The following is an 11,885-nucleotide window of genomic DNA, read 5'->3' as shown; positions in this document are numbered from 1 at the left end:
CGACGCCAGATGTTTTCGAAAGCAATGGTTTTCTAAACAATGAAAATTCACAGCGTACATGTAAAATTAAAGTGAGCTGCAAGTCGTCATAACTCATCGAACCTTAGTATAAACGCGCCCGATCTCACGTCGGTGATGATGTACTGGGCAGAATTCACGGTTTACCGATGAACCTCCGCAGCTTCGCCCACTCATCATCATTCACTCCGTGGATATGCTGTGATTTTTTTTCTGACGCCGTAAGTATAATCTAGGTATCTTTTTCTTAACATATGTGAATAATAAGCCGCCGCTTATCGCATTTCCGCCACCTATCATGACGATCTATACCGCTACCAAAGTTGTTGAATAACCATCTTAATGTACCAAAGAATTACAATAATTTTGCTAAACATGCTAAACAATTCACTTCACTTTATATATGCAACACTCTTACTCTCATAATTAAAGCTGGAAGGGCTTTAGACTAATTTAAAAGTTATCTTAAAAAGCACCTACTTCGAGAAGACTAACGAGAGTGCTTACTGTATCTTTTTTTTACATTTCAGTGTTCCTAGAACAACGCAAATAAACTGTTCTCTTTTTCTACTCTTTGTTTCTTTTTTGTCCTGATACAATATTTGATGCTACTATGTAATATGCCAAAATAGTGCTATTCTATGCGTCCAAATGCGTCTTCTCTCCTTTAATATTTCATTTTTGCTTGAATGCTACTTTAATAAGCGCGGCCGTTCTTTTGCTTATGAACTGCCAAAATTGTCTTTTTCTGCAAGAGACGCTAGTACCCGCTAAAATCTTTGACTATGGGTCCTCTTTTTGCGCAATAATACTTGTAATATGAGCAAGATCTCAGTAATGAAATTTTGGTTTGGATTGTAATTCTGACAGCGGAATTTTTTTTTTTTGGCCTTGAGGGGTTAATTGCGAACGATATGTTGCACTATCGAAAAATGCATAGTGAGGCCAGGCACGTAAGATATGAATATGCTCTGTCAAGCCTGCGGCGCCAGCAGAACATGCACACCATTTAAGGTGGTTACATTTCTTTGTTTTCTCCTGCTTGATTCACTGTATGAACGTGCGGCAGAAGACCTTCAGTTGTCTTGAGCCATTACAAACCCACGTGGCGACAACATGTGGCAACCAACCAGCTTACCCGGCGGGCGTAATCATCCACCGTCTTACATGCGAGCCTTTCGCGATTTAGAAACAAGCTGGCACCGTTGTGGCAGTGACACGTGACCGCTGCGTGAAAATAAAAGTTGCAAGTGCAAAGAGGCGCATAAAGCTTCGGCGTCCCTTCCCATCCTGTTATGTAAGGGCTTTCCTCGCCGCCTGCCTGCTGTACGCGGGAAGTATAAAAAGAATAAGAGAACAGAGGGGACGTCGTAGTATATTTACCGCAGAAACTCAAAGATCGCGCAGTTTTTTTTTTCAGCAGCATACCCGAGAAAGCTTTTAGGTGGGTGACACCAGGGAATAAACGGTGAGTTTCTTCGACTTTCTACATAACGTTTTGCAGTAAATGGTTGTATTATAATTAAAGGTTAATTTGTCTATTCGTCATAGCGGATACTTGAATGATGGACGAGTGTAATGGATGTATACATCAGCTATGCCATAAGCAAGGATGCAGAATTCTACTCCCAGCAATCACTTTTACACTCCCGGCGAAAACTTCCCATTAAATCTAAGACATGTAAGGTGGCAGCGTTGTAAACGCAGATATTATGTTTTGCACTAATTTCTCAGTAGTGAGGAAAAGCCGTTCTAGGAACCTCAACGGTATTGCGTGACTCTTAAGCTTTTGCAAAAGAACTGTACTTTGCGATCTTGCAACATACGCAATTTACAAATGCATTGTCCATTTTTTGCAGCTATGCATATCAAGCATTGTTATTCAATTTTTTTTACACTTCCTAATTTTTTTTCAACATCCGTAGTAAGCTAGTTCCGTCATTCGGAATAAGAATACTGTTATATTCAGCTGCTATAATTTTCGGTTTGTCAAATCCCCGTGCACCAGAGCACTCAAATTCGTGCAGCAGATATCTGATCGGCATATTTGTCCATTATGTTGTATCTTACCAAAAAACTAACAAGGCCAGCCACTACCTAAACTTTTTATATGGATTGAAAAAGCCTCTCGCTATATTATGTTTTTATTAGTCTTATCGCACATACTTCCACGTTCAATTCTGGCGCTGTGGATTTACGTTCTTCGTTTCCTTTCTAGCAAGAGATTGCGCTTATAGGAAAATTGGCTACTTAGAGGTCCCTCAAGCGAAGAAAAACTGCGTGGCTTCATTCATGATGTAAAATATTTTCGCTGCCCCATTTTATCGCTCCTATGTACCCTACATTTTTTAGTTATTGATGTGCAGGCAACACCGTGACCTTTGTTAACACGAAAGTGTTTTATGCCAAGGTCCACCAAGACTTCAGTGACGTATTTCCGTCACGGAAATGACGTCGAAAAAATTTACACGGTCAGATGGCAAAGAAAAAAAAGTTCCATCAACGGGCGTCGAACCCACGACCGCTGGGTCCGAACAACACATGCCGGGCGCGCTATCCACTACGCCACGGTCACAGACTCTAGCGGCTTTACAAACGCGCCTTTTATATCTACCACTCTCCAGGTCGGCGGGGTTGTGTTGCCCTCAGGGAGCGGTAAAGTAAAATAATTCGTCATTACTGTGGCCTCCGCGAATAGCACCTGCAACGCGTTACATGTCCGTTCCATTCGGCGCGTTTTCAATAGAAGTTCAATTTTGCCAATGCCTTAAGACACCGCGAAGTGGCGACCTTAGCGCAAGCGTCGTAAAAGCGTCGGCTTCTCTCATAGTATCACGCCAATCCAAACCGAAAATTACAGCATATCCACGGAGTGAATGATGATGAGTGGGCGAAGCTGCGGAGGTTCATCGGTAAACCGTGAATCTTCCGTGAATTCTCCCAAAAATCTCCCACCGGCACCACCTTGGAGTTCAAGATCTGGTACTAGCGTTACGACTGGTTACGCACTACGACTACGACAACTACGAGGGACGAACGGGTGCCGCCTTAAGGAGCTTCGCCCCTAAAAATAGCTCTGCGACGCGCGCCTGCCTCACCTGGCTGTAACACCGCGTTCCCCGCTCACGAGCTCGCCCCGAGAAAAATCGCGGCCGGGCTACCCGGGCGGCACGACGCGCTTTGCGTTTCCCTCTATTCCAGCCGTGGTGTTCAATCACATTTTAACAGACCGCGGGATGGCGACCAAGTTCTGCGTCCAATATGCGACGCACTTCTGGCTATCACACCTCGTTCTCTGATTACGCTTTCACTGTTAACTACTACAGCTACCACGAGGGTTTGTCTAATCATTTAACATGGACGTTAGTCGCCGGGATGGACATGTATACGATCAATCATCAGTGTGGGTACATCCACTTAAACGGTGCTATAGCTGCCACACATCAATATACCTTGTGAAAACTCTCTTATATCAACGTACAGTAAACATTCAGTTACTTCTGTGAGGGCACGCTTTACTTTCGTGTTATTCCGATTCCTATGACGGAGGGATCAACCATTTTTGTTTTTGATATGCGCTACTTTGAGTTCCTGTAAAAGGCGCAATAAAAGATGGGTCACTATGCCTGAGCCGAACGCAAATCTCGAGAGCATGAAGCAAAGAATATACGCTAATGGCAAGCTACCACCTATCCGTTGAAAAGCATATCTGATGAAGTTTCTGCTATACACTTCGATGCGTTCAAATATCGCTGGTTTCTTCCATAGCTAGCCTGAGCGAATATCTCCATAAGAACAAGAATTCGTAGGCTTTGAAGTGGAAGAATAATTTATTGTGTGCGCAATCCTGAAACTCTTATAAAAAAAAAGCAGAGATACGGTTTTTCATTTTTGTAGGCATGGTTGATTAGCCGTACAATAGCGGCACATAGTTTTATCTCCAATAAAGAGGTAAGAAAAAGGAAATCTTATCAGCACTAGAAAATACGCCCCTCAATATGTGAAAAAATTACCTGTGCACGCTTGAACTTGTGGTTTCATAGGTAACCGCAAAGAGACCGTAGAATGAAGTCGAAATATAGCTCGAACGTTTAATCGATGTTCAGGAATATTGCCGATAGACTGTCTTTCTACTAAAAAATGCATTCTACTTTATCCTGACAGGTTCGGGCCATTTAAACCCGACACCAAAAATATTATTCTACTAGTAAAGAGAGAATTCCACCAGTTTACATGGAAATAGGCAAGACGCTGAGCTATTTATTATTAGCGCATAAAAGTTATTGCACCTCATATTTATTATAAGCTGCAATATATTTTTGGCTTCACTGTTCTTGCTTGGCAATGTTTAGCTCAAGGCGAAGAAATCTTAGCGATAAATTAACTGTTGCACCTCTCGGGCCATTGAGAAAGGAGCCGACTATAAAAGAAATTGTGTAATTTTTACATTGTCGCGACCAAAAATTTATGGCCGTGACAAGCTTTTTCTCTTTGGTTCGAGTTTCTTCTGAACGTTTTCTGGAAGCTTCCAGGAGGCTGTAACACCACAAGTTCATATAGCATTTAGTATTCCTTGTCGCTAGTCTTCCACTTAAATGACAGAGCGCACGCGCACATTGACCTACGGCGTGTCACTTCGCACGCCATATGTATGCGTTAATCGCCGAAAAACAAGAAGGGAAACCAGTTAACAAATTAACCACTTCCGCCACTCTAGTTCTGCTATGCCACATTGGGTTGCTGATCAAATGAACAAATATTTCCATAGGTGTGATCTTGCAATTTGAGAGACACACGCAGCTAAATGTACAAGCGGTCGTTTTATGGAAACTGAATTCAGGAAGTCCAAATATTACTAGCTATTTTACAAAGGTTTAGAAGAAAAAAAAGTGCTCTTCGTGAATTCGATCTATTTAATTCGATCGATCTAAAGAATTGAACTCTTTTTTCGACAATATACATATTTGCAGGTGACCATGGTTTCGTCAACAATCGCCCTCCATGGGGTTGTGGTGGCTACGTTTGCCGTTATCGCCTGCAGCGCAGAAGAGCAGATACCAGTGCTTGGCGGCTGGCAGAAGCACAACGTGAGCGACGATGCCATCTACGAGGAGCTGGCACACTTTGCCGTCTCCAAGCAGGTGGCAAACCGGGAGTTTTTCGACACCGTGCTCGAGATTGTCGATGTAGAGAGCCAAGTACGTATTCATCTTCAAAATGAAGAAGCTACATGATGAACATCCTGAAAGGTCTTATTGGCAGGGAACCGTGTTTCAAAATATGTCTCCTTTTAACGTCACGGCCTCGCAAGAAACGCTAAATATATTGTCAGAGAAAATATGATGCGTACATTTGCCTCATCTAATAACGACTCATGGCCAGAGGTAATATAGGGAAAAAAATGAAAAATTATAACACGAATGCTGCCAATACCACTAAGGTATTTTGCTCAAATTGCCGAATGCAAAGGAACGGTAAATGAAGTGATGTGATGGTCAAGAGAACGCCCAACCTTCAGCAAAGGACTAGTTCATAAACTCTAAGCATCCTTCATAACTGGTTTCTTTTTAGGCTAACCGAAGAGTCGCCTGCAACTCCGCGACAATGAGTGCTTAGACACACCGCGATCTTGCGACGCTCTGTTTTATTGTGACAAAAATGCTGTGTACATTGCCTTGCATTTAAAACCTTGTTACGCCGCGCACATATTACACCGCTGGAGTCAAAATAACGTCAGATGCGTCATCTGCGTACGTCCTGATTTCATGCTCATTTCTACATATTCTGCCTGCGGAAAGACATGGAAAGTCTATGGTAAGGCATGATGGTAAAGCAAGAAAAATTACGTGATTAAATAGGCTTTTGTTACGCGGAGGATGACGGGGAAACTAAATGGAGGGATGCACGTGCCCCTTCATGGCCGCGCACGTTAGCAGCTCTGATTTGGGTTTGCATTTTGTTTGAGAAGTACAATATACGTAAACCTTGCTAAAACTCACAAATGCTACTCGTAGGAAGGATATATTTATTGTTAATTTGTGGACGTATCACTGAATCTTCAGTCAGTCTGGTTTGAGAACCCACCTCCCCCTCGTACCGCTCTGTTTGACAACACAATGTCGTAACCCATGAGGCAGGGCAATGCCTTATTTATGCAAAATTATTTCGCTTAGCAAGAACATGGCCATAATAAATGGTAAAAACCTGAATTATCACAGTCTTCGCTAGACGCAGATGTATGTCGCCTTTTGGCGCAAATTATCTATCTGCTCCTGCATTTAGAAAAAGAAGCGGTGTTTGAACGATGCAATAATTAAACAAATACAAGAAAAAAATTGCTGCGCAAATTCTATTAGAAGTGCTCCAGCATGCCTGGAGCATGACTGAGTATCCGGAGTTACCGTGGTTTCTGCGATCAAATACGCTTCCATGTATTACTTTCACATCCTCTCTACGCATAAATGAGTAGACCTTCGTTTCTTTATTCTTCTTGCTAAGGGAATAATTATAATCAGGGTGCCATCATGAAGGCGTCTTGGTCTCCATTGAAATTTGCTAAGGAATATGCTCGGGACCATGAAATTATTGCGTGTAGTAACAAATGTAGGAATATTTTATTGCCTGAAGCCTATTTACACCTTGAAAATACAGCTTCTACGTTTTATCGAGTTCACTGCTAGAGTAGCGACCGGGCATTCTTCAAATTCCGTAGAGTAAAATTAGCTGAAGTATTTCGGTAGATAACGAAACAAATCATTCATACATTCCGCATTTCTTTCCTTAGTTCTGCCGCGTGATTTCGTCTAATTATTAAGAAAACGGCGCTGCAGAAAAACGAAAAGACTTTTGCCGCATAAACACAAGCGCTGATTCACAAGCGATAGTTATTGAAATGTGCAAAACTATATATAAGCACGTGCCTGCACAGAATAAAGGGAAAAAAGACCTGAAAAAAACAACTAATTATCCATTAGGATACAGTATTTCCTTATGCTGCGACACGACCGAAGGAAAGCTGATACATTGAATTGAATTGAATTCAATTTTATTGCTCACATTTGTTACAAAATGTTTGCATACACTGTGTGGACCCATAGCCATAGGCTAGTTTGGGTCCAAAAAGAAACATTTTATAATGGCAGTTCGGAAAAGTGTAACTAAAAAGTTATATAATATCCAACAAAGAAACATTACAGTACATGAAATAACCGCACAAAACCGTTACAACACAGGAAAGAACGAAGAGGGAAAATGACCTATTTACATACTAAAATTAAGACAGTCATCAGACAAAATATGACAGGACATTATTAAATCAGTACATTCTTCTAAATAGTGTTTTTCTAGTGTCTTAGTGAAATTAGAACGCATTTTTATTTCAAAAGGAATAACATTCCAGATTTTAATACCAACGAACTGTAAAAACCGTTCACCACATACATTGTTAGTTCGTTGAATATTCCATTTACCAAATGTTAGTTGTCTAGTATGATACATTAATCGTTACATACATGAATGGTTTTTTTTATTTGAATATGCCATATTTTGAATATACCATGCAATGTCTCCGCACCAACTCGCCCAACTCTCAGTAATACTTAACGTAATTTCGCTGAATGTCGAGAAGCATTGCCTTTGTAGCTGCTGCGCACAACTCTGCAGAGTTCTCCAAAATACGTGCGGTTTTATATAATGCTTTAGGCATACCACCTAAACTTGTTCAGTTTTGTGCCCTATTGTTTGCAGTTTGGGCTTGCAATCTTTTATACCGACTTACCCACCGATGCTGCTTCTGTTAGTGTACGAAATTTGTAATACTGCTTTAGTGAACTGAATTATGATTTATGCACGAATCACTGAATTTTCTCTCGCAGTCCTATGCAATATGCTCCCGTAAACAACGTTTTGTCGTGTCTTCCTGTTTTTGATCAAACAGACGGTAGCTGGCACGAACTACCGTATCAAGTTCAAGATTACGGAATCGACTTGCCCCATCACGGCTGCTTACAACAAGGCGACGTGTCTACCCAAGTCCCGAGAGGTAAGCTTTTGTAGGCACTGATATTCTTTGATGAAAATAACCGGGAAGTGCATTCGCGTTGCCGAAAAAAGTGTCAGAAACTTATTCTGCATGTTTTCCGCCAATCAACGAAAATGCTTCTAAGAGAAAGAGCACACGTTTGCGTTAAGGCAGAGGTCACAAAAATGTCATGCAAAGTGCACTCACAAAAATGTTTCTGCTTTGTTTTCATATGTGCAAGTCACATGCTTCCATTCAGATGGAACGTATACACCTTACACACTAAAAAACAATTTATCAAACAGTTAGTAAATCTTTGCATTTACTAGTATCGAAATGATTTCACTACCTTCACGTCATCTCTTTACTTGCGGAGAGCAAGTAAAGCTGGTAAATTTTGCCGTTAGTAACCAGTAAGGCTTTCTTAGTGTTTTTATTTAGAACTCCACTAAGCCGTCTATGTGCCAGATGCTTCGTACATGTCTGTAGCTGATAAAAAACGGCAGAGGCAGTCTCAGTATGAGAACTCCGCGAGTTCTGCCAAAAATATAATATTTAGATGAATCGCAAATCATTATTTTTTGTTAGCATATGTGGTATGTTTGTTTTACTTAATTGAAAATCTGAAGTCATGAACGATAGAAATGAAAATCTAAAACTGTATCGCCTATCACATCTCTCGAGAAATGCGTTGCAGCACGACTAAATGTTGCATGGTGCACGAATCCAGCTTAGCAATCAAAACTCATTAGAATCATTTTGTATGCCGGGAGCGACTAATAGTGTTTAGTATCCTGAAGACACTTCACGAAATGCTGAACGTTCACGGTTGCCACAAAAGTAAAAAAAAAAAGATCATTTATAGGCGCTTTAGCGATGCCATCACAATGCGAATGGATATTCAGATATATACCATACCCACTGCTGAAGTTGTAATTAAGATTTTCTTTATTAGGCAGCAACATAGGCGCAGCGTATTAGCAAAATTTCAAACTGTCAGTTCTAGAAGCTTGCCTTTAAAAAAAATACGAGAGTAGCACTAGATACCACAAATAAAAGTCCAAAATTATTAGCACAATGCATTCAGTTGTCTTTCTGTATTTAGTTTTCTTTATGCTACTGTTGACGCTTTCCGTTCTTTAAAAAAAACGTAATGACGCACCATGCAGACGAGGTAATGGTACTGGTCGTTATTTACGTTTGAAGAAGGTTCATAGTACGTAGGTTTAGGGGTGTTAATTTTGAGAAAGGTTGCTACCTCTATTGGTCGTAGTTGTTATGATGTAATGACGACAGGCTGATGTAAAATTTACACGCAATGCAAATTTTTGTTATGTTGGAATACCAGTTCGGTGCAACGTGATGGCACGAATATACAGGGTGTTTGAATAAATGTGTCCAACCTTCTCAAAAAATCAGGAAAATGCGATATTTTCTCGGGGCCTTTAGAATTGCTTTTTCTGTAGCGGCAGGAATCTTAAGGTAGTTAAGGACATCATTTAGGGCAGTAATTAAGAAAGTTACGTTAATTAACGTTTTAATTAGAGGAGTTAGACGATTGTGTCAAATGGGAGCTTTGAAGTTCTTCATGCGAGGAACCCATCCGAGCTTTGAGATTTCGAAAAAACGTCCTCTAGTAATTGTTGTGGCGTAATGAAATTCAAGGAAATGCAACGGCTTTCAAAGCGAAAGCCATCGAATTCGGTTGAATTTCATTACTTCGTAATTATTTTAAAAGACCGCTTTTTCGAAATCTCAATGTTGGGATAGGTTTCTGGCACAAAGAACTTCAATTCCCCTATTTGACACAGTCACCTAACTCCAGTAAATAAAAAGTTAACTTAACTTTCTTAATTACTGTCTCAAGTCATGTCTCTAACCACCTTAAGATGCCTAGCGCTACAGAAGAAGTCATTCACTCATTTTGGACGTCTCAGAAGAATATTGCAGTTGCATTCTTCTATGTTTCTGTTTAGGTTTCGCCATTGAATTTGGTTGAATTTCATTACTTCGTAATTATTACTAGATGCCACATTTTCGAAATCTCAAAGTTGGGTTTCTGGCATGAAGAACTTCAATTCTTCCATTTGACACAACCACCTAACTCCACTAATTAAAAAGTTAATTAATTTAACTTTTTTAATTACAGTCCCTAATAATTTCTTTGACCACCTTAAAATCCCTGCCACTACAGAAAAACCAATTCCGAAGGCAGCAATCAAATATCACATTTTCCTGATTTTTTGAGAAGGTTGGACACATTTCTCGAAACACCCTGTATGCAAATGGCAGGGTACAATGTACTAGGTGGAAAATGTCGCTTATTCCTCTAAATTCTACGGCATCTAACCTGTACTAGATGTGCTGCTCTCTCTCTTGTGCATTACCTTTGCCTAACAGGCTATATTCCCTAGAAAATGTGTGGATTGACTAGAAGGGCGCCGCAGGAGCAGCATCATCGCATCAGTTCAGAACCAGCAAATTTTATGCAGGACAGTCGCCGTGGCTGGAAGCAGATTCATTCGTTACAAGTGCCACATAATGACATCTTGCGGAGTGGTTTCGGCAACTTACTCTAAGTATAAGCCTGCTATAAAGTGACAACGACACAATATTCGGAAGATCTCAATTACGGTCGATTTCACTTTTGGAGTAACCGCGGTCGCCGCTTTGGGCTCTCATCGCTGGGGAATGATGTTAAACTTCGTGTAAGATGATAATTATCGACAATTACCATGAACTATATTCTCACTCTGAAACACTCCTCTATTTCACAGCGGTCTACTTGTAATGCAACTGAGACAGCCCACGCTTTTATTTGCTGTGTTAAAGTAGGACAGCCATTGTGACTTAAGCCTGCTATACAGGTGGGGGAAAGGTAGGGCAAGACGAAGTTAGATACTGAGACAGACAAATTGAAGAAGTCCATCGCTGTTGAGATGAACAGCCTTTTTCTCACACATTTCGCACACCTGACACAGGAAAATATTAATAGTTCGTTGATTATGTATAGAAAAAAATGGTTAAGCCGCTATCGCACTCTTCTTCAATTTTTTTTTTCAGACTATCAAGGACGTCTGTACTGCCGCAATCACTGATGTTCCCTGGACGAAGGTGCGCGAGCTTACGTCATTCACCTGCGAAGGATCAACGGTTTCCCACTAAGTCTCAATCGTCTTTCTGGTTCCTGTGACTGTACTTTGTGTCATAAGAATTTGCACTGCAACGTGCGACTTCAATAAAGATGTTTTAGTAACTGCCACCATACGGTCGATTGCGTCTGCTCGGTTTTAGCAGAGAGCTGCTTATGCCAGCCGTAAAAACTTTGGTGTCCCCACAAAACCGCCGAGGAGCGCCTCGCTGCATGCCCTCTCTTCGTCGCCCTGCTTTATCTGCTGCTTTGCTCCCGGAACACGTGCGCCGATTTTCCGACGCGGGATGCAATGACTCTGATGGGCGGGACAACGAGTAGAGTGATCGCGAAAGAAAGAGACAGAGAGAGAGAGAGAGAGAAATACAGATAGTAATGATAGAGAAAATTTCTTTGCTAAGAGAAATTCGTTACCCGAAGGTAGTGAATACCCGAACATTCGTCCTAACCAGTCGGCTATCCAGGCACGCTAGAAGAGCATAGAAGGCACGCTAGCAGAGCCTTGTGTAATATAGTAGGGTGCGTCCAGATAATAGCGAACACGAAGACCCGGTCACCATTCCCGATTTTGATTTAATTTACTGTTGTCCTAGGTATTAGACCCATAACAATGGTTTCCAGGTTAGTTTTGAGAAAAAAAAAAGATTGTTCGCCCGAAAAAAAAACAAATTCTGACCGCAAAAAACACTTATCCGC

General features: G+C 41.1%; 1 protein-coding gene across 1 annotated transcript; it reads left to right on the top strand.

Annotated features, from left to right (window-relative positions):
* The first annotated feature begins 1,257 nt into the window (after positions 1 to 1,257).
* Positions 1,258 to 11,294, top strand: LOC119373471 (salivary cystatin-L2-like). Its single transcript, XM_037643506.2, has 4 exons — positions 1,258 to 1,486; positions 4,989 to 5,216; positions 7,955 to 8,059; positions 11,102 to 11,294. Exons 2-4 carry the CDS (start codon positions 4,995 to 4,997, stop codon positions 11,201 to 11,203), a joined length of 429 nt encoding a protein of 142 aa, XP_037499434.1. The 5' UTR covers positions 1,258 to 1,486; positions 4,989 to 4,994; the 3' UTR covers positions 11,204 to 11,294.
* Positions 11,295 to 11,885: the final 591 nt, after the last annotated feature.

The sequence above is a fragment of the Rhipicephalus sanguineus genome, chromosome 11 (genome assembly GCF_013339695.2).
Source record: "Rhipicephalus sanguineus isolate Rsan-2018 chromosome 11, BIME_Rsan_1.4, whole genome shotgun sequence".
Classification (NCBI taxonomy): Eukaryota; Metazoa; Arthropoda; class Arachnida; order Ixodida; family Ixodidae; genus Rhipicephalus; species Rhipicephalus sanguineus.
The sequence above is the reverse complement of the archived record's forward strand: the minus strand, read 5'-3'. Positions and strand labels throughout refer to the sequence as shown.

Bases quoted from the DNA above. Each gene is read 5' to 3' on its own strand.
- LOC119373471 (XM_037643506.2), top strand. From the start codon at position 4,995: ATGGTTTCGTCAACAATCGCCCTCCATGGGGTTGTGGTGGCTACGTTT. The intron at 5,217-7,954 runs GTACGTATTCAT...TTGATCAAACAG, and splicing joins TTGTCGATGTAGAGAGCCAA to ACGGTAGCTGGCACGAACTA. The intron at 8,060-11,101 runs GTAAGCTTTTGT...TTTTTTTTTCAG, and splicing joins GTCTACCCAAGTCCCGAGAG to ACTATCAAGGACGTCTGTAC.